This window comes from Diabrotica undecimpunctata, chromosome 3 (assembly GCF_040954645.1).
Source record: "Diabrotica undecimpunctata isolate CICGRU chromosome 3, icDiaUnde3, whole genome shotgun sequence".
Taxonomy (NCBI): Eukaryota; Metazoa; Arthropoda; class Insecta; order Coleoptera; family Chrysomelidae; genus Diabrotica; species Diabrotica undecimpunctata.
The window spans coordinates 102,628,500-102,651,378 of NC_092805.1; the positions used below are offsets into that span (position 1 = coordinate 102,628,500).

General features: G+C 30.7%; 2 protein-coding genes across 6 annotated transcripts in view; one reads left to right on the forward strand and one right to left on the reverse strand.

Moving 5' to 3' along the window:
- Positions 1–19,434, forward strand: part of LOC140437110 (uncharacterized) — a 92,142-nt gene extending 72,708 nt beyond the window's left edge. For 4 of the 5 annotated variants that reach the window (XM_072526433.1, XM_072526434.1, XM_072526435.1 and 1 more), the window contains exons 9-12: positions 3,441–3,733; positions 11,256–11,836; positions 13,243–13,454; positions 19,253–19,396. In XM_072526433.1, coding sequence (XP_072382534.1) covers positions 3,441–3,733; positions 11,256–11,836; positions 13,243–13,454; positions 19,253–19,259 — 1,093 coding nt within the window. In that variant the 3' untranslated portion in view covers positions 19,260–19,396. Of the gene's footprint in view, positions 1–3,440; positions 3,734–11,255; positions 11,837–13,242; positions 13,455–19,252 lie in introns of all 5 variants that reach the window. The other variant, XM_072526437.1, reaches the window with a different exon arrangement.
- LOC140437112 (uncharacterized) overlaps positions 1–22,879 on the reverse strand; it is a 615,082-nt gene that overhangs the window by 58,742 nt on the left and 533,461 nt on the right. The window lies entirely within an intron of this gene.

Below are 22,879 nucleotides of genomic sequence, written 5' to 3' on the forward strand. Positions count from 1 at the left end.
CATGCATTTTAAACAAGAACTAGTTTTACTGCCACGGAATAATTAAGTTGTTCACCAGATGTAACCTAAACTTTGTATTCCCGTCATTTGGTATGCAAGTTGACAAAAGCGTTTTTACGTGAGAAATAATATGAAATTTGAAACAGTTAGGTAATTCTTGGAAATCTTTTAATCTAAATTTTATACGTGACTTTGTACTACATTGTATACCGAAAAAGCAACAAGGAGAACCGATGTGTTGTCAATGTGTTCCGATTTAGAAGTCGATTTTAATAATAATATAATTTTACATTTTATGTAGATAATCCGTAGATTTCTGTTAGATCGTTATTTACGACCTTTGCAGATGTTTTTCTAAGAGATCTAATAGTTGTGTAGTCCGTAGATCAGATTATCAATAATTGTTTCCATAACGTTGGAGATGGTACTTTTTAAGGGCATCCAAAGGTATATTCATCAACATAGATTTTTGTAAAGCCTAATAGTGCTTGGCCTCATGTCTAGAAGCTTTTACGACTACTGTCGAAACTTCGTTTATTTGTTATTTGGGTGGAACCGGAAAAATTTTGAGGCGTTTGTTTCTCAATCTATCAAAAAGTCATGGATTTTATACGAGAAAAAAAAGTTATTACCATAATAGTAACTTTTATTTTAATCTATTATAGAGTATATATATATATATATATATATATACATATATATATATATATATATATATATATATATATATATATATATATATGTATATATATATATATATATATATATATATATATACATATATATATACATATAAAATAAAGTTTTATTTTGAGGTTGCAGTCATTAATAGGGCAGGAAAGTGAAACTCTTTGTTCTTTATCAAGCTTTCGCAAAATTTATTTGCTTCTTCAGGATATGCTAAAATATGGTATCAGTAAATACAATGAAATTAGAATTAAATAGCATTGTATAAAACTAGTATAAAAATTTACAACATGAGGTCATTCCATTAAATTTTCAAATTTACAAAACATTAAAACTTAACTTATTAAAATTATATAGTTATGTAAGTACAATATTTTAATTTTATTTAATTTTGTACAAATTCATTATGACATTGATTATGTTGATGTTTGATTTATGTCAGAAAGACACTAGTTTCTGTTTATTATATTTTTTGTTGTTGATAACTAGCTCTTAATTGTTATTATGGTTACGTACAAAGTGGCGCCAAATATGAATATTTAAATTTTTTGAAATTATAGTATTTATAGTCAGAAAATCTAAATTAAAATCTATTAGATTGAAGAACACAATTGAAAGCTCGAGATTAAAAAAATAGTTAACCAATAGCCCTTTTATTGACTCCAACCCATCCAAAACAGTTATATATTTGTTCCAAACGAGTCACAAGTACTTCTTTTTTCTTATTCTTATATATATATAAATATATATATATATATATATATATATAAATATATATATATATATATATATATATATATATATATATATATAACTTATCGAATATTTTGTAATTTTCCAATTTTTTTTTGTAGTCGCTATTATTTCAAAATAATTTTAGATTACTGATAATACTCATAAAGTAGGCTGATGTACTCAACTGGTTTGAAATTTTTTGATGTTTATTTTGACGTTTATTCAGTGGTTAGTGTTATTCGTACATTTTATCATAAAAATCCTCCTTCACCTAAAGGAAAAATCATACTAATTCGGTTATTTTTAGTTTAATTTATTAAGTTTAATTAAATATTGTTTTGATTTAACTAAGTTTAAAACAATTACCCCACCAATTCGGCACTGAGATGAAGTCCAAGCAGCACATATTGTAATTTTGTACGAGGAAGGATATGCACAAAAAGGTATCGCACGACGTCTCAGCACAACTGAATCTATAGTTTCAAATACTCTAAAAAGGTACCGCGAAACAGGAAATTTTGTACGAAGGCCTGGTCAAGGACGCCCAAGGTGCACAACCGCAACTGATGACCGTTTTTTGGTTCTTAATTCTACACGAAATCGTTCATTGACATCGATGCACCTCAGAAATGTGCTATTAAATGTTAGACAAGTTAATGTGAGTTCACAAACAGTTAGACGAAGATCAAATGAATCAAACTTAAAGCCCAGACGCCCCGACAAAGTTCCACGTCTTCTCCAAAATCATAAAGCTCATCGTTTGGAATTTGCAGGAACACATATTTAGTGGAATATCGACAACTGGAAAAACGTTGTTTTCACTGATGAGACCAGAATCCTATTATGGAAGCCAGATGGTCAAAACTAAGTCTACAGAAGAGTTGAAGAACGATTCGCCAGCTGCAGTCTCGCTCAGATCGTTAGTTTTGGAGTTAATGGCATAATTCTTTGGGAAGGTATTAGTTGGGAGGTACGTACCGCCCTTGTGGAAGTGATTGGACGGATGACTGGTGATTCTTACGTTTAAAACATCCTGCAAGATTATGTTTTGTCATATATTGGTTACATTGGATATGAAAGATTCACGTTAATGCACGATAATGCTCGACCACATGTCGCTGCCATAGTGAGTAATTATCTTGATGAGGTCCAAATTCGAAGATTGGATTGGTCACCGTCTAGCCCAGATTTAAATTAAATAGAGCACATGTGGGATCACCTAAAACGCAGCATACGACAAAGAAATCCCGTTCCAAATACGATAGAGCAGCTTTGGCTTGCTGCACAGGATGAATGGAATGCAATTTTCCAAGGATATGTCCAAAATTTACTTGCAAGCATGCTGAGAAAGATGCAATCAGTAATAAGAGCTCGAGTGCGGAATACTCGTTACTGATTCATGCACTTCTTTTAGATTAAACTAGTTGTTTAAGCAATTTAAATTATCTTTTAAGTTTAGAGTAAAATAACGTTATTTACCTAATATTAAACATTTATTTTCTTCACAATTTTCTCCGCATAAAAACTTAAAATTGTTCATTAAACATTGTTAAAATAAACTCTATTTTACAATAAACGACTTGCTTGACCAGAATTTATTTTGAAAAAACTAAAATTTGAAAATTCCAAAATATTCGATATTTTTGTCCATGAGTGTATATATATATATATATATATATATATATATATATATATATATATATATATATATATATATATATATATATATATATATGTATATATGTATATAGTCCAAAAACTGAATAGTTTAAATCACATTCTGGATAGACTAACTAATATTGCACCTATTTTTGGGATAGAACCATACTAGATAAACAATACTTAGCAGGTGGCACTAGGAGCAAAGATAATAAGTTATTAAATAATTTTGATATATTACATATTACTTTATCCAATTTTAAAAATATTATTTATATTTTAAAAATATGAAAAACATAGTCAGAACCTTCGCACTAGTCTACTGTACCACCTTTTTTCTACAATAAAGTTCTTTTCAGGCGAATTAGATACATAAAAAACAATGGTGTGTACATGGACATAGAGTATAGTCCATGCTGTGCTAGTAGAAGTACAAAGCGAAGACTCGAAAAAAAAGATCCCGATTTTATACCTGACGATTATGATGGGGTCAAATCAGCAAAGCAAGTTAGGTCGATCAAAAAACAAGATGAATGGGAAACGGGCCAAATTCCAAATACTGAATATACACAGAACCTTCGAAATCCTTGCGAATCATTATCGACATCAGGGAGTCAAGATAAAGAAGATCAAACTAATACTCCATTTTTAGGTGAATATTTATTTATTTTATTTATATTTAGTACGTTTTTCTAATTTTCTTTTTTATCAAGTATATCAAATTTGTATCAAATTATTTCATATGTAGTCCAGTCGTCAGAGACGAAAATTCCATTGAACCTCTAAAAATCATACAGGCTGAATTTTGCCGAGAATTTTAGTTTTGGTACCCCAAAAAAGATGTAAAAAAGTTTACTTCTTTTACCCCCGGGCTTCCCCCCAAAACCCCCCTGGTAGGGGGTAAAAACGCAAAAAAAAAACGATTTACCAAGAATCTGTACGCCGTAGAAAAAAATGTTTCAAAATAAAAAATGTAGCTGAGATCATTTTAAACAGAATTGTTTATAAGCATTTTTTGTGTAGAATGAACCGTTTTCTTAGAAACAACGTTTGAAGCGACCATCAATTTTAAATTTCAGTTACGTGCGCGAATTCAATGTTCAATAAAATCAGCTCGATGGTAAAAATTCGATATCTTTACACTGTTGTTTAATGTTAATTGACTTTCATTTACTCCATTAAAAGATGATTTTAATCAATTAACCGCTTTAATTTACAATTATACGATTTTGTTAAATTGGGGCAGTTTTCATCTCTAAAAAATAAAAAGCAACCAATGAAAAAAGTCCGTAAGTAGAACCTAAATCCAAATTTTCATACAGTTGGGTGCTGATACGTGAAATTACAGGGTATCGCCGTATTTCATGTTGATTTACTGAACTAATTGAAGAGATCGAAAATCTAGAAGGACACGATTTTTTTAACACATATAAAAAGCTGAAAGAAGCTGAAGGATTATATATTCTACTGGATTATCAATAGATCAACAAGAAAAAGTTATCCGTGATACAGAAGATAAATAAAAGGAATATTGTAATTATATTCAAGAATTGTTTAAAAACGTTAGGGGTGAGCTGATAAACTTATCAGTAGGAACGATAGGGTAAGACAACCAGAGAGGAAATGGGATTCGGCGTAAAATAACTGATAAGGTATCAGGAACAGGTTAAATAAGTCTAACTACTAAAACTACCTCTAGAAGAACATGCAGTCGAAGATTCGTTAAATTTGACACTACCTAAGACAAAAACAGATCCTAAATATTATAGCGAATACCGCATAATCAGTGTCATGAGCTATGTTTTCAAAATTATTCATGCGCGTATTTACAGCAAAGGAGAAGAAAAAATAGGCAATACATAGTTTTTTCGGTTTCAAAAATGGAATCGGTACAAGTAATGCTTTGTTCAACATTCAGGTGTTCATAGGTATACAGTATTATACAAGTAAGACTTTTCTTAACATTCAGGATTCATACACGGTATTAGGAAAGCATCAAAGGGCATCATGGTATTAGAAAGAAAAAGTACCAATAGACAGACATGGTGCGTTCTATCCCCTCTCTTCTTCACTTGTATTAGGAAGAATTCTTCCAGCAAGCATTATATGAAAGAAAACTCTTTACAGTACCATTATAAATAATATGAGATAATACGCAGATGATACTGTCTTCTTCTTTGTCAACCATTTTCCATCCACTCCTGAATGTAGGTCTCTTCCAATTGCTTTCATATTTCTCTATCTTGCGCCAATCTAATCCACTGTTTGCCTGCCACTGTTCTTATGTCATCTACCCATCTTTTTTGAGGTCTTCCCATGCTTCTTGTACTTCTATAGAAAAAAAGGGACTTACAATAACTGTGGCGAAGACCAAGTGTTTGGTAGTAAGCAGCAAAGCAATGTGTATTCTGTAACGTAACAAAAAACCCAGAGGACACGTTCAGTAGTACAAATAGTTAGGCTGCACATTTAATAAAATCTGGGACGGCTTACAAAAACTCAAGCTTAACTCATACTCTCAGATTATAGTCTTCGGTGTATTCTACTAATATATCGAGCCAAACCATCAGAATGCTGCGAATTTTGTGGATCGTCAGGGTTCTACACACAAAAGCACTAAACATATGCTATAAAATATGCTTATTAGGTAAGCTAAGATCAATAGTAAAATGGGTTCAGGGCGTCCCAGAATTTTTTATCTTCAAAACTGATAGCAATGGTGTGGAACCATCCGCCTCTTCAAATAGGCGGTAAATAGCCAATAATGATTGCTAACTTTAGATAGAATACGACTCGTTAAGCAGAAGAAGTAGTTTCTTCTTTTTCTACTTATCCTTTTTAAGCAATTCTGCTTGTTCATTGGGAGTTTAATACCTCTATGGAATGTCACTCCATCTTTTGCGCGGTCGTCCGATACTTCTTTTGCCGTTTGGTGACTTATCTCTTGCTATTTTGACGACACGGGTTTCCTCCATTCTTTTATGTGGCTATTCCATTTTTTTTTCTATTTTGTGTCCATTCATTTATACACTGTACGGTACATTTTCTTCTAATTTCTTCACTTTTCTTTCGATCTCTCAGTGTATTACCTGTAATTCTTCTCGGTACTCTCAACTCTGCTACTGTTTTCAGTAGCCTTTGCGTTGTGGCTGTGCCGGGTCTTGTTTCTGAGGTATATGTCATCATGGGTCTTACACTGGCTTTATAAATTCTTGACTTCATCTCAGTATTAAGGCATCCTGCCAGTCTATTTGCTTTTTGTACTCGATCTCTCATTTCTTTATCCAGGTCTCCATAGCTGGACAGTGTAATTCGCAGGTATTTTATTTCCATTACTTGTTCAATACTGGTTGGTTCTTTGCTGACTACTATTGTTTTAGTTTTCTCAGATTAGTTTGTCATATTAAATTCTTTTGCTCTTATGTTAAATCTGTGGACCAGTCTTTGCAGACTATCTTCATCTTGGGCTATCAATATTGCGTCGTCTGCGTATTTTTATTTCTTTGTTTCCCACTCTGTATCCTCTTTCTTTGTTAACGCTTTTGATGATTTCATCCATGATTAAATTGAAGAGCATGGGGCTTAACGAGTCCACTTGTCTTATTCCGCTGCCTATTGCTATAGGTTCTGTAAGTTGTAGGAAGTAATTTGTATAGTAGAATTCTATATTGTAATGTATAATATAAAGTATAATGTATATTTGTTATTTGTTCGTAAGATAAAAGTCTACTAATATCTCATAAACAAAATCGATCTTGCGATTTTTAATAAACGATTGCTATTTTTAAATGTGTTCTTACCAAAGATCAAGTGTACATTAGTAGTTTTCTTCAGCTTTATTACTGTCAAGCATTCTGCACGCGTTAAAGTGTACAACACTATTAGTTCTGGTCACTATATATAGGATGTTCCGAGAAATACTTTAACTACCATGAATTTAAAATATGGAATATACAGAGGAACGAAAAAGGATGGAGGTGTTTACGTAAAAAGATCAGTATGGTTGATTAAATTATTTATATATTATATTTTTTCCCCAAAAAATTTTAATTCAGGATTTTATCGGTGTACATTTTTTTTATTAAACACTTTAATAAAATAAAACCGTATTACTTTATAGATAAATCTTTCAAAATATCGTTCCAGTTCTTAAAATGCAAGTCATCAAGACAGTAGGTAGACATTCAGGTCATATTCAAGACTTTTTAACTAAAACAAAAAGAGCGATATCTCCTCTTGTAAAATTTTATCTGAATCACTGTTCTAGAACCATTATTTAGATCTTGAATAAGTAGAATGTAATTAGAGAAAGTAATATGGTCGATTTTATCTGAAGGGTCTTGAATGTTGTTATTACGACTAGTTTGTTTTGATTAATCAGCTCGTATACATAGAGGGGGGTGACTTTAATTATATGAATTATATAAAAAATAACAATATTTTTATTGTAAAATTTTTGAGACACGCCCATTTTTATTTAGTTTGCCACATTTTAACATGGTTTTGTATTTTTACTCCTACAGGGGGATAAGAAGTAACTTTTTTCTCAACTTTTTTTCTAATAAAATTATATAGATCTTATGGCCGTCCGATAAAAAGACCATTTTACAGAATTACAGCGCACTCGCTGGTTTTTAGAATAAGAAAAGGGAAAAATGGCAGATAATATATAAACATAAAAGAATTTTTAAAAATAATTTGGAACGTAAAGGATACACAGAATGCAAATCATATAACCACAGAGATATGTGGTGAATTAAAAAAAAAATCAATTTTAAAAGGTTTATCAGTCGTCAGAGATTTGACCCCTAAAAATCATACGAACAAGCTGAATTTTACCGAGAATATCAACTTTGGGACCCCAAAAAAGTTTACCACTTTAACCCCCGGGCTTCCCCGTAAAAGCCCATCGTAAAAACACAAAAAATCGATTTACTGAAAGACGTTTATTAGCACTTTTTGTGTAGAATGAACCGTTTTCTCAGAAATAACACTTGAAGCGACCGTCAATTTTGAATGACAGTTCCGCCCGAGAAATCAATGTTAAAATAAAATTTGTATCAACTCGACAGTAAAAAATCGATAACTTTTGATCAGAGTATCCTATCGACAAAAGTCAGAATGCGTTTTAAAGGTGAAGAGTGTAGCTTTTGTGTACAATTTTTATATTTTGCGCAAAAGAAGAATACTGTCGTGAGATCAATAAAATTTATTACTTTCATTGACCGATCGTATTGAAATTTTCATTGTTGGAGACCAGTCTTCAAAACCTATAACATGAAAATTTAATTTTGATTTTTGACAATGTAAGGCTTTTGAAATATGACTAAAAATGCATAATTTAAACTTTTACATTACAAACGATCGCACATCACGGGAAATGCCTCCAAGAAGATGTTTTTGGGTGTAATTTATAGCAGAAATTAAGTACTTTTAAAAACTATACTACTGTAATTAAGAAAGTGCAACTTTAAACGTTTTAGATCGTTTGTAATGTGAAAGTTTAAATTCACCGTTTTTTAAGCCTATTTAAAATGACTCACATTTGTTGCCAAAACTCATAATTAAAATTTCATGCTATAGGTTTTGAAGATTAGCTTATAGTTATAGAAACTCCATAGTGGCCGGTCAATAAAAGGGGTAAATTGTATTGATCTCATGGGAATAATAAAAAATGGCAAAAATCGCGCCACGTTTATTTATTAACTATATTATATCTATAAAAACTAAGTTCATTGCATACTGCATACGAAAGCTGCACTCTTTACCTTTAAAACACATCTTGATTTTTCTCGATAAGACACTCGAATTAAAAGATATTAAATTTTTACCGTCGAGGTGATACAAATTTTAATGAGAATTGATTTGGCGCGCGTAACTGACATTCAAAATCTCCGATCGCTTTAATCGTTATTTCTGAGGGAATGGTTCATTCTACGCAAAAAATGCTAATAAACGTTTTTGTTCAAAATTATCTTAGCTACATTTTTTATTTGAAACATTTTTTTCTTAGGCATACAGATACTTGGTAAATCGATTTTTTTTCCGCTTTCCCCCATTTCCGTGAGGGATTTTAGGGGAAAGCCCGGGGGTAAAAGTGGTAAACTTTTTTGAACTTTTTTAACGTCTTAAATTGACATTTTCGGCAAAATTCAGTTTGTTCGTATGATTTTTTGGGGTTCAGTGGCATTTTCGTCTCTGACGAATGGAGTATATATTGTCAAATTAAATCATTTACCGATTAAAAAGTTTATGTTAAATATTGTAAAATAGGATTATAAAAGTATCGTGATTTTAAGCCCATTTAAAATATTCTTGATTTATACTATTCTTGCTTATAATTAAGCATCAACATGTAGGAAGTTAATTTTTTTATTCGAAATTTTGGTATTTTTACACGAATATGAATAAAAAGTCCTACGACCCTTAGAACCCTAGTTACCCTTTTTTATTTCTCGATTTTACTATTTCAAAAACTGAGTTCATAAATTCAAATTTATAAAAGTCTCAATATCTCCGGTTCTAGTCAACGAAAATTGATGTTTTTTTTTAATTTGGGGTACCTCATTGTAGATTATAAAAAATGCAATTAGTTAATTTGTGAATTGTTTATTGAACCAAGTAATTTGTTTAAGCAATTTAAAATAAATATTTGTTATGTAAAATGTTACTTTCTCTTATTATTATTATTAGTAGAAAAGGTTTAAAAGGTTTTGAAGTGATGGGCAACTTAAATATTTATGTTATTTAGTTATAACTATTATCTAATTAAAAATAAAAATGGCAAAATTAAGTTTTGAAATTTTTACTATTTTTCTAAATTTTTATTATTTTTATTTATCAATATACAAAATTTATAACAATTAATTTATTTAAAAAGTATTTGTAACGTTTTTGGGTCAATAAAAGTAATTGTAAAAATAATAAGTATAATTTAAGAAAAATTAACACGTACAGCTGTGATTTTCAAATAATTTTTATTTGTAAAATGTATTGTTAAAAAATATTATTTATAACTATAATTTCACAAATTAACTAATTGCATTTTGATAATAACATACCTCAAATTTAACAAAAAACATCAATTTTCGTTGATTAGAACGGGATATATTGATATTTTTATAAACTTGATATGAATTACCGTCTGACGGTCTGAATTAATTGGTCTGACATTAACCCTCCACTGGATGAGGTAAACTCACGCTGAGTGCCTTGTGAAAATAAACATTTGGACTAGTATAACTAGCAGAAAAATAACAGAATAACGATTGGATCAAGGTATCCGCAGCTTCTTCCGAACGTTCTAATTGCGGTTTTACCTGGCTTATATCCAAATCAGTTAGAAGCAGATTTGCCATATGAAAGGATATAGATGCAGCAAGTTAAGGCGCCACTACATTATACTCATGATGTGCGTCCATACTCAAATCGATGAACTCTGACAGAAGAGGTGCCATTAAATGACTGGCACGATCTCCTGATCTTGTCCTACTCTACTTTTCTTATGGAGATAGTTAAAAATCAATGTTTATGTAACGAAGTTAGAAAACCTAGACGAACTCAGAGAACTCCCGGATATAATAAGAGATTCTTTGCACAAACAAGCCGACTTTACTTACGCACAAACGACAAATTAAATTATATATATATATATATATATATATATATATATATATATATATATATATATATATATATATATATATATATATATATATATAGTTTAGGTATCTTTTTAATCTGCCATACTCAATTTTGAACGTAGGCAGTTCCTGTGCATATAGATGTGTTGTGTATCATTAAGTGCACACAGATATACAGAACCTACTGTGTATCTGTGTGCACTTAATGTATGTTATCAACACCTTAGAAGTGGTGACCTGGGCAATAATTTTTGGTTTTGTATTGGGAATTGAATCCACCTCATTCGGCAGATATAAATACCATTGAGCTACCTAGGCCTAACTAATTCTAGTATTATTTGAAGTACATCTAATTTCTTATTTACTGTCCTCAATTCCTCAAAAAAAAAAATTATATTAGTTGTGTAAATATTTTTGCAGGACATACAGGTTTGTGTTTGTAATACGATAATACTGTCTTATCTTTAAATTTATGGACATATTCAAGTTTTTTTTTTTCAGTTTCAGTTGAAGTTTTTTTTTCACTTACAGATGGAAAAACAGGAAGTATATTACCTATAGCCAAAACAGCCCCTTGTATTACTTCATCTACCATAAAACTAAACAAGGTGCCAACGATTTTATTACAAAGAAAGACTGGAAATGTTAACATGTTTTTAAAAATACCGAAAAACATTGTTGTGAGGTCTGGTTCAGACAATTTATCTACAGTTCCCAAAACAGTTGCTTTAAAAACAACTTTTGCCAGCACTAAACCTAAACCAATTTCTACTCTATCTAAAATTCCATTGACACCCTCTACTTCCACAAGCATGATTTTAACTCCTACTAAAATTTCCAGTCACTTAACTACAGTTCCAAAAACTGTTGTTTTAAAAAATACTTTTGCCACCCCTAAACCTACTATTACTGTTACTAAGCCTACTATTACCACTATTACTGTTCCATCTAATAATCAAGGTGCTCCCTTACATTTTTCTACAGTACCAGTACTTACTCCTATAAAGAATTATCCGTGGATTCATGCTTACCACAATGCTATTAATGAAAATGATCCCGTTTTGAAACACACAAATCAACAAAAGAATATTATAGAGCCTGATAAGACGGGGGTAAGTAAATTATGATTTTTTTAAATCTTTCATCTGTATACTTTTATCTGTGTATTTGGTGTTTGATTTTTGGTACTTCGAAGACTTAGAAAAGATGAAAAGCCGAAGATAATTCTGTTTGCTTCCTAAGTATGTATGCTTTTGCACTTGCTTGTTTGTTTCCTGTTAATACACATTGGCCGGTTTTTTACAGTTTTCAGTTGCATTACGCCTCGCAAGCAGCATGGATGAACAGGTAACGCGTTGCCTGTATGAATATTTGCGTTTACCGTTTATGGGTATTTATATAATTGATATTACATTTTTTTCTCGGTCGGATTTCTCATTAAATCACTCGAAGACCCCACATACGATGAACCAGGCTCCTCTCTTAATCCTGCCATGGTAATATTCTGATGTTGTATCCCATATTTCAGGCTGGTTTTAACAGCTGAGCAGCAATAAACAGTTTTGTATCCACGTTGAAATCCATCGCGCGGCTAATGTGTATTTACTGATTGTCACAGACTGTCAAGCCGCGTTCACGTTGCAACGTAGCAGAAACTGGTGTCCTCCCGGTACACGCCGCTTGAAAGTCACTTATTAATAGCTTGCACGACGCGGCTCCGCTCGAGTGTGCACTGCTTAATTACAACTCATGTACTGCTGAACCGCCAGCGATAGCACGCAGTACCGACCGGTGTATTTTATGGATTTTTTAATCTCGTCTTGACAATTCCGTCTTATTCCACAACACCGATTCTACAGAAACATGTTCCTTGTTTTTACGCATTTTATATAATGCCTTGAATTTTAAACTTACAACTCTCAAGAAGATCTAAGTGCGTGGTCTAGGTTTATATTGTGCGACCTCATTTACAATTCTTTTGTTTTTAAAATCTTAGTTGTGTCTCACTAATACACAATGCATCACCACATTTTTATGTACGGATTGAACTGGTCGCAAAGGGCTTCCATTGACTTTTTCAGCAGTAAAATAAGCGTGCGAATTAAATATTAGTTGATTTATATCAAAAACACGTCTCGGGAGTTGTGCTGTCAATACACAAACAAACTCTTTCCAATCACCAAAGTACTACTATTACAAACTTATTAGGGTACCATTAATTTGCAACTGGTTGGGGAGTATCATTACTGGTTGGGAGTAGCATTACATTACATTACATAAAATTTACAAATTACTTGTTTCATATTTTTATTACTAGAGCAATTTACTTTCGCCCTTCGTATGCAGTACATTAGAGTTGACCATTGGCTGTCGAGTGTCTAGCGATAATCCAAAACAGACCCAAATTCGTGATCTACAGTTATGCAAATTTAATAAATTATCTCTATCATTTAACAAAGTTTAATTCCTTTTTTAAATATTTAAGACTATTTTTAAAAATAATAATTTAAATTTCTAGGATGTAAGAATTTCTGAGATGGTACACAATAATAAACAATCGCTGCTCATTACTGCATTGGCTAATTCGACATATGGTTCATCCCTCTTAACTATAATGCTAAACCAAAAAAGGATAGAGAAAAATGACGAAAAGATGTATAAAGCGTTATATACTTGTCTGCAGACATTCATAAACTCTTTGACACTTATCGAAAGTAGAATGAAAAAAAAGTACGGTAGTCCCTTTTTTTCTTATTTCCCCTTACATAGTTTCTACTCTATTTATCGTAAAATTTGAACATGTAATAGATATATCTGCTATATCCGAGTTTTCAAATTCATATACAGATAACGACATTGTTTTGTTGACCATAGGAATTAAGATTTATTGCAATCCCATCTCTAGAGTATATTTATTATAATGCTCTAAAATTAATTTTTTGGTAATTTTTTTAGCCTTAATAGAAATACAAATAAATAAGTAAGTAAATAAGTAATATGCTTTATTGTCACTGAAAATTGTACAAATTTTATGGACAAAGCTTACAACAATAAGAAAAGAAAGAAGAAAAAAATCAGAATAAGAATCGTTTGCACTTTTAAATAAAAAAAAACAATAAAATTCTACCAAACTTAAACATAAAAAATACTACCTAATTAAGAACCTACAAACTTCGTAAAATGTACTTAACAAAAAATAAAAATTAGGAAAGTAGATTAATGAATTAAGGGCTCAAATATTCCACCTCCTTGTGCTAAACAGTAACCAAATCTGTCACAGATTTATCCTCATATTTTGGAGTAGGGCTGGTGTAATACTTGCAGAGAGAGAATGAAATATTTTTGCCCTTAATTCGACTAGGTTTGTGGCCCTTTCAAACTGATGCCTATAAAAGTTTTCTTTGAGAAAACCCCAAAAAAAGAAATCGTTAGGAGCTAACTCACAGGATCTAGCAGGCCATTTAATTGTGCCACGTGTACTTATCAGTCGATCAGGAAACGTTTGATTGAGGAAGTCAATAGTTGCTCTAGAGTTGTGAGCCGAACACCCATCCTGTTGGACACCCATTCCGAACTGCCGGAATGATCTCATTCTGTAAAAGGTGTAAATATTTGGGCCCGTTTAGGTTTTCATCGATAAAAAAGGGACCGACAATATGGTCGTCTAACATCCCAGTCCAAACATTTAACGTTTGCGGATGCTGCCACTGCAACACTGAGGTGCTTATTTTTCTGAGAATAATACCTTGCAACGGATGGATTGTGTTTTTTATGTAATGAAAATAAAGATTCGTCAGAAAATAAAATATTTTTTAAAAAGTGTACATTTTTATTCTGTTTATCTAACATAAATTCACAAAACTCCATTCGCCTAAAGTTATCTTCCGGAAACAGTTCCTGTGTTGGTTGTATCTTAAAACAGTGATACCCAATCATTTTGAGAACTCGCTGGACAGTTCGAGCATTCACGTTAACTTTCCTAGCAATTTGTACACTATTGCAGGGTTCACTATCTTCCACAAAAGCACAAATATCAATATCCCTGTTTTGACGCTCCTCATCGATAGGTCTAATACGTGGTTCATTACCTTCATAACACTTTTTACAACTGTTTACACATCCCGAAATTTAAAATGTTTAATGGTATTTATAACTGTTGTACCACTTGGTGAGGGTCTATTTTCGAAGGAAACAATAAATAAATCAATTACTTCGCGTATCGAATGACCCTGAATGTACCATGTTACAAGTTGCACTTTTGCTTGAACTGTATACAACGTAATATTTATTTTATTAATTATTTGTTTATTCTTTCAGAACTTCGTTTGAAATTTTTAATGTCAATGTGACAATTACGACAATTCGTACCTACTGTGAAATGAATATAGAGGTGGAAACGCGAAACATGTCACAGCGATTGCCATTGTGTTGAATGGTCAATAAAATAATGTCGTGATCTGTATACTCAGTCTGGTATTTTTAACATGTTTTACCAAGTTTACGAAGACTTATGTATCTTTGTCGTTTTAGCGTCTGTTTCTTCTCTATAAAGCTGTTGAGGCCAGTAATAAAACTGGAATGATAAACGACTTTAATCTTGTTCTAGTCTCAATTTCTTCCCGAATTCTATTCGATAGATTATAAATAGAGAGCGTAATATATGCAAAGTGCATATAGATGCATATATTTGCATATTTTGGTTCATTTTAAACAACATTGCATATTTAAGCTAAACACGATTTCTTTTGCCTATTTTAAATTATTATTTTATTAGGGTAGCAAGTCGTAGGTACCTACCTGCTTTTAAGGGTCTAATAATTGTTTTGTCCGTTTCCGACAAACATTTGTTTAAAGTAAATGTTGTATCGTGTTTAGTGTTTTTGAAGTGTTTGGTATACCTTAATTGGATTGAAATATTTCTACCATTCAAAAAAGTGATTGAATAAAATGTTTTTTCCGAGTTAAAGCTAAGTAGTGACAAAGTATTTTGCAAGGCCTGTTGCCAACAAAAGAATCGTGGAAAAGAATCTTTTCAGGAAAGAGTATTTTTATTGGACAAATTCGCGTTTTGCTTATATGAAGACAAACATGAGAAGCATCAAAATACAGAAATGCATCAAATTGCAGACAATTCCGCTTTTGCTTTTTAGCTTTTAGTATAAAAATTGATTTTTTTGGTGCTTGTACATTTTTTCTTCTACAGATTTCCTGTTTTTCTGTGAGAAAAGTGAGAAAGTTCTGTTGTAGCAAACCCGTTCCGTTAAGAAAATTGCAAAATACACCTTTTAGTCATTTTTTGCAAAAATAGGGCAATTTCAATATTACTATTTAAACGCTGCAAAACCTTTGGAGAAAACTAATAACATGACTAAGCCGTTTCATTCAGCAAACATTGTCTACTTTCTTTCTCCCAGATGCCGCTCCGTATATAGTAGAGGTAGGACAAAATTTAAAAATATTTTATCCAAATATGGTACACGTCACTTGTCTTCTACATGACATAAATATAGTAGTAGAACTGAATTTGATTTAGCCAATAAATTAATTTCAAATGTTAAAAAACTATTTGCGAAAGCACCTTTACGTGTGCAAATCTATAAAAAAAATTATCAGGTGTAAGCTTGCCTCAAGAGCCCGTAATTACAAGATGGGGAACATAGATGAAAGCAGCAATTTTATACGCAAATCATGTTGATGCCATAAAAGATGTTGTGTTAGATATTCAAAACGAATCAGTGTGTAACTGAATGTCAAGAACTTTTAAGTAACGTAAGAACAAATTTCTAAAGAACTTATGTTCATAAAAGTTAAATAGTTTTTTACCAGCTCTAAAAGTTATTGGAACAAAGGAATTTAAAAATTAAGTAATTCGGTTAATCTTGTTAACACTTTTTCTGCTCATTGTCAAAAAATTCTCTCAAATACAGGGATTAAAATTAGAAATAAATTAGAAACTGTATTAGACAAAAATGAGGACTTCGATCTTTTGAGGAAAGTTGTACATACTTTTGAATGCAACTTTTCTGAAGATCTTACGACTTGACAAAATATTGCCTTATAACTCAGTAGATGTAGAACGAACTTTTCTGTGTCCTGAACACATTTTTAGTAATAGAAGGCAAACATTCCGATACTACTTCAGCCCTAGCCCAACATCATATTCAAACAGGCCACAAAATAGATTTCGAAAAAGCAAACACCATCGCTCCCATCCGCTCCTTAAAATCAAGAATCATTCGTGAAGCTATCGAAATCGAAAAACAGCCTAACAGCTTAAATACGCGCGATGACGCGAAATGATTGCCGGCAACATGGCGACCCCTGCTTCAGCGACCTCCAACCCACACCGCTCAGGCCACGTCAGTTCAGACCACGTCAACGCATACCGTTCCAGCGCATACAGCGTGTATAAAAGCAGCCACACAGGGTAAGACCGGTTGTCACTCGACACTGAGTAGACAGATTGAGACCTCAGTGCCGAGAGACAGTTCTTGTATTTATACAGAACACGATACTGGTACGTCTCGAGTAAGGGGAGTAGGCAGATTGAGACCCCGAACTCGAACGGAACCGTATCACTCTTGATAATGGCTCCAAAATGGGTGCCGAAACGTAGAGTAATAAATTCTCAACGCGGTTCTTCCCGAGAAATAAGTAATTTTCATATATATATATATATATATATATATATATATATATATATATATATATATATATATATATATATATATATATGTATTGTTATGGATCAGTTTATCGATCAGAAATAGAATAAGGAGTTTTTTTTTTATTATTTTAATATACCGCGGGCATATAAGTTAAAATACAACCCTGTACTTATTTGTAATCGTTAGGATAAGAAAAGACATTGTTTCCGTGACGGACTAGTTTTTCCTTGAAGGACTAAGTGAATAGTGAAAGGACAATGGAATTCGTGTAATTATATATTTAAGGAATAAACTTTGTAATTGTATTGTGCGGTGGACATTTTTCGAAAGTAAATAAGAATTAGATTTAGATATGAGATAACAAGAATTTGGAAGCTTATTTCGGTTGAAAAAGGCAAAATTGTTAATGGTTTCTGAAAAGTAATTTGAGTGAAATTAGTTTAGTTGTTTTAAATATTATGTTGGAAATTTTCTGAATCGAAAATTAGTGGGAAAGATGAATGCTTATGATTGGTTAAAAAGGAATGATGGGGGATGAGAGAGTTTGAGAAGGTTGTCTGGGGAGATTGAAAAGGGGATGATGTTACCGGCAGACCAGAAGAGAAGACGTGTTTTTTTGTGTAGAATCGGAGTAAGAGTGTTTTTCGTTCGTTAGTGAAAAAGGTGGAAGCTGAGAGCAGATCAAAAACGAGAAGATTAATACCTCTTTTGAGTCTGCATAGTCCACGAGATCTAATTGAGAAAGAAAGGAGAATTTGTGAATAAAGAGTACCGGTCAAAAGAGGCTTGGGCTTGTGTTTTCGGAGGAGTAGTTTGCTGGTATGCGGTTTGGATCGATGCTGGGAACGGGAAAGATTTGATGGTAGCCGGACATAATCAATCAAGGAAGGAACTGTGGTTTGATCGAGAGGAGACATCATTGGTGTAAAAAAAAATAAAGGTCAGTCAAATAATTTGAATGAAAGAAAACTTTAAGACATTCTAAAGATAAAATCAAATATAAGCATACGAACTAAGATTCCAAGTTTTAAAGAGTTATTTTTTTGTGACTAAATTATATTTTTTATATGGTAAATTTTTTTAGTAGATATTATTATAAAACAGATCAATAGATAGTTTGTTAATTAAAATTAAATTTAGAGTATAGGAATTTGTTGGGAAAGATAATTGCCCACAAAAAGTTATTTATTAACATTCACCGTATTGCTTATTAAAAATAAATAATAATTTGTGTGCATATTTATGTTGTTTTAATGTTAGTTCCGTTTCCTGTTCTATCCCGATTATGAGCAACTAGAAGATACTGAACCCACTAGAAGAGATATATAAAGTAAACTGATTAAAGTAAAATTAAAAAGGCACCCTGAGAATTTTTAATAGTAATTGAATTGTATGACTCTGCATAAATTAGTGAACTAATTAATTAAATAATTGGATTAATTAAATTAGTCTTAATCAATAATAAAACATCATAAAGCAGATCACAACAGTATATATATATATATATATATATATATATATATATATATATATATATATATATATATATGTATATATAATATGAGCATATTTTGGTAATGTGTTGCATATATTCCGCTCTCTAATTATAAACTTTCTATATTGGGAATATATATTTCATATTTAATGTCAATTATATCCGTATTTATTCACTGTTCATCGTTTGCACTTTATCTTTTGTATAATTTCGTCGATAACTACAGTACATCTTACTACACTTCGTAAATTATTAACAAGGTGCTCATAATTTTTTTTTATACCTTTCTATTGTATGTTACTGGACTAAAAATTCAATTTAAATATTAACAACTGACAAAGTTAAATGCTGCTTTTTTGTTTCAGGCATTAATTGGTTTATATCAAACAGTACATGAGCGTAAAGTTCCGTTTTCCTAATTTAACACGTTTATAGTTATATAATTTATTTAAAACGTGAAAAAAGGATTCAAAATGTGTATCTTTTTTGACTTTTCTTGTTGTAGTTCTGTTTATATGTATTCATTTAAAATAAATTTAATTTAATAACCACCATAGAAAAGCTTTTTATTAGACTTTTATTCTTTGCTATGCAGTAGTATAAATACTACCATTGGAGATGCTTCTAATCTAGATGTGTAATTTGTGCATTTTTTGAAAGCTCTAGCAACAGTGGCCAAAAAGAGCAGCGGTTAATTTAAGACACCAAAAATAAATGTTACACATAGTTCTTAGAAAAAATCAGGAAGCTGAACCTAATAAGGTGCAATATAAAAAAAAGGTTAACTCAAGACTTTGCTTTATATAACTTTTTATTATAGTTTTTAGGTTGTCAATATTGCTTAAAATTTAAATTTTTTTTCTCTAGTAATTTACTATTTATAGTAAAATATAGTATTTCATTAAGGTGGTTATAATTTTTTTCAAAACTTTCGTCTAATACTTCGTCCAGAATTACGATTGAATTATTTTAATACCATGTGTTTTATAAAGATTTTATTCACACTATGATGAATAACTAACTGCGCTGAATTTCCTTTCTTTTTTATTAAGAGTAATACATAGTTGTGTTATCTTTTTGGTAATTTTCCATCAAACATTTATTAAATAAGTATCGCTAGATATTTATTGTCTTTCTGTTAGCATTTCAATCGTGATATTATCCTCAGCAGAAGTTTTGTTTGCTTTCATATATTTAATTACCTTCTATTGAATTACCTAATTATTGAAGATATCAGTCACTATATTACTCAGCTCTTACCTGTATCATTTGGGCCATGCTATTTTACTGTTTGGACTTAGTTTATTTCCGTCCCTATGATTTCATTTCTTCCTAGTTTGGCCTGGCAGTTCTTAAGTTCTTGTTTTCTTCGATATTTTGTTCGATGCTTTCTCATTGGCGTATTTTGCGTTTGCACTGATGTTTGCATTGGGTGATGTTCTTTATTTTGTTCTTATAGAATTCTGTGACGTTCATGTGTAAGGATTTGACACTCAATTCTGATTTTTTATCCGATTTCGTTGTTATTTCTATGCTAGAATTTAAAGGTTTTTCGTTGTTCGGTTCATTTAGTTTTAGCCCAATTAAGTTAGATTTTTAGTCGACACAACTGTATAGACGGGTTTCACAATTGACATGTGTAGTATGATATATTACAAAAAGATTCTCATCTAGGGAATCATCAATTTTTAGTGGTACTATTCTTAAATAAACAATAAAAACGTCAAACTCATTATTTTTCTCCTAACTTAAAAACATGTCTATTTAGAGTTTTGACATCCACAGACAACAAAAAAAGATACATAAAATGAGATATGCTAAATTAAAATCGCTTAATAACCAAAAAAGTTATTGCAAAACGAACAACCGTATCGCCGTTTTTCAATATTATTAATAACTTTTTTATTATTTATTTACAAAATTTAAAAATTTGATTACATGTAGTTGAACTTGAGGGTCTTGTCCTGTTTGAATTGTGTGCAAAGGCTGGGCCAGATCGGTTGAATAGTTTTTGCGAAATTTAATTTGTTTCTAAGATTTTTTGAAAAATAAGCTAATTTTTAAGGCCGGTCAAGATAATTTGACTAAATTTATCTCAATAATCCAGGGCTTATTTTCTTTTTTAAGACGTATATTAATAACCTATGAAAAAGATTTAAAAAATTTCATTTATGTTCATAAAATGATTTGAAAAACAAAAAATATTTGAAAAGATGGTTAAAAACACAACTTTTAGAAAAAAAAGAGGTCCTACGACCTTTAGGATCCAAGATAGCCCCTTTAAAAAAAATCAGTGTTATTATTTATTTATTTAAAATAATATATACAGTTATAAACAGTATTAAATTCTTATTTATAAACAATTTTTCCTAGTACCCTTGCTAAATTGAAACAAATCAGTTTTTTAGTATTAAAAAAATATTTTAATACCAAAAAATCGTATATTATATTACTCGTACAAGAAATTATAAGTTTTAAGTTTAAATTATAATATTATTATTATAATTATAACTTGAAATAGCCCTCTTATAACAAATGTGGATGTTGCCAAGAGAAAATGATAATCAAAAATGGTAAGCAATATTTTTAAACATATTGTAAAATTCAATTTTTGTGACCGCGAAGTTTTTTTGTTAATTTTCTCGTTCTAAACAAAAAATTTTGTTGGTAACTTTTCTCTTAAACGCATCGTTTTAAAGTTATTTACAATTTAAGGTCTTAAAAAGCGTGGAAATAGCTATTTTAAAGGTTCGATAATTCAGTGGAAAATTAATATTTTAAGTTTAAACAATCCATTGTTTTTTTATTGCTAATTTCGTGCCAGGAAAAGTTCCTCGGCCGCTATATATACATATAAGGTATTTAAATCGCATATAAGATATTTAAGAAGTTTTAAAATTCTTCTAATATTATAATATACGATTTTTTGTTCTACAAATATTTTTTTAATACTAAAAGACTGATTTATTCAAATTTATTAAGAGTATTAGGAAAAATTGTTTATAAATAACAATTTAATTTTGTTTATAAACAATATGTAATATAATTTTTATTTTAAATATAAAATAATTTAATAAAATAAAATAATATAAAATAATAATTAAAATATAATTTAATATTTTAAATAAATAAATAAAAAAAAATAAAAATAAAAAGCGACTTAACAAAAGGTTTGTACAATCCCTAGGTATTAGCTGCTTTGTTTTGGATAATTTATATGTAATGAAAATACAATAAATGTTAATTATTTTAATGTTGTACCCCAGTTTAAAAAAGGAAGACCTAATTTAGTCCAGTAGAACCCAAGATATGCATTTTTTTCCAAGCGCTCTATCTTGAAACTGTGTTGGATTTTTTAAAGAGTCCGGCTGGCACTTCATTCGGCTAGTTCCACTCCTTTTATTCTAGTCGGAACTCTTTGTTTACAACATTCCTATTTAAACAATTTTCTATAGTTTTGTTTGCTAAAAGTTTTGTTAAAAAGTTTGACTTTTCTCATAAAAGATTGGTTAATTTCAGCCCTTAACGTTGTTAATTAACGTAACAGTGATGTTTATAAAAAAAGCGGGCTATCTTGGCTTCTAAGCGCCCTAAAACATTTTTTTCATTTTAAAAGTTGTGTTTTTAACCAGCTTTGAACTTTACACATGAAAGTTACAATACCCTATAAGAACAAAATAAAGAACACCACCCAATATAAACTGGTTAATACAGAAATAATGAGTTAAATGGGAAAATATTCGAAAATGCACCAAGGAGAACGCATCGAAAAGATTATTGAAGAAAACAAAACCTTAAGAACTGCCAAACCATCCTATAAAGAAATCAAAAATTAGGGACGGAAATTAACCAAGTCTATATTGTGATTAGTATCTATAATTCCAAACGCAGTTCATCTTATAAAACAAAAAAAAATAAACTGAAAACCTGAAAAATAAACACTATCTTTAATAATTTGAAAATAAATAGAGAAGGTAATTGAAGATACGAAA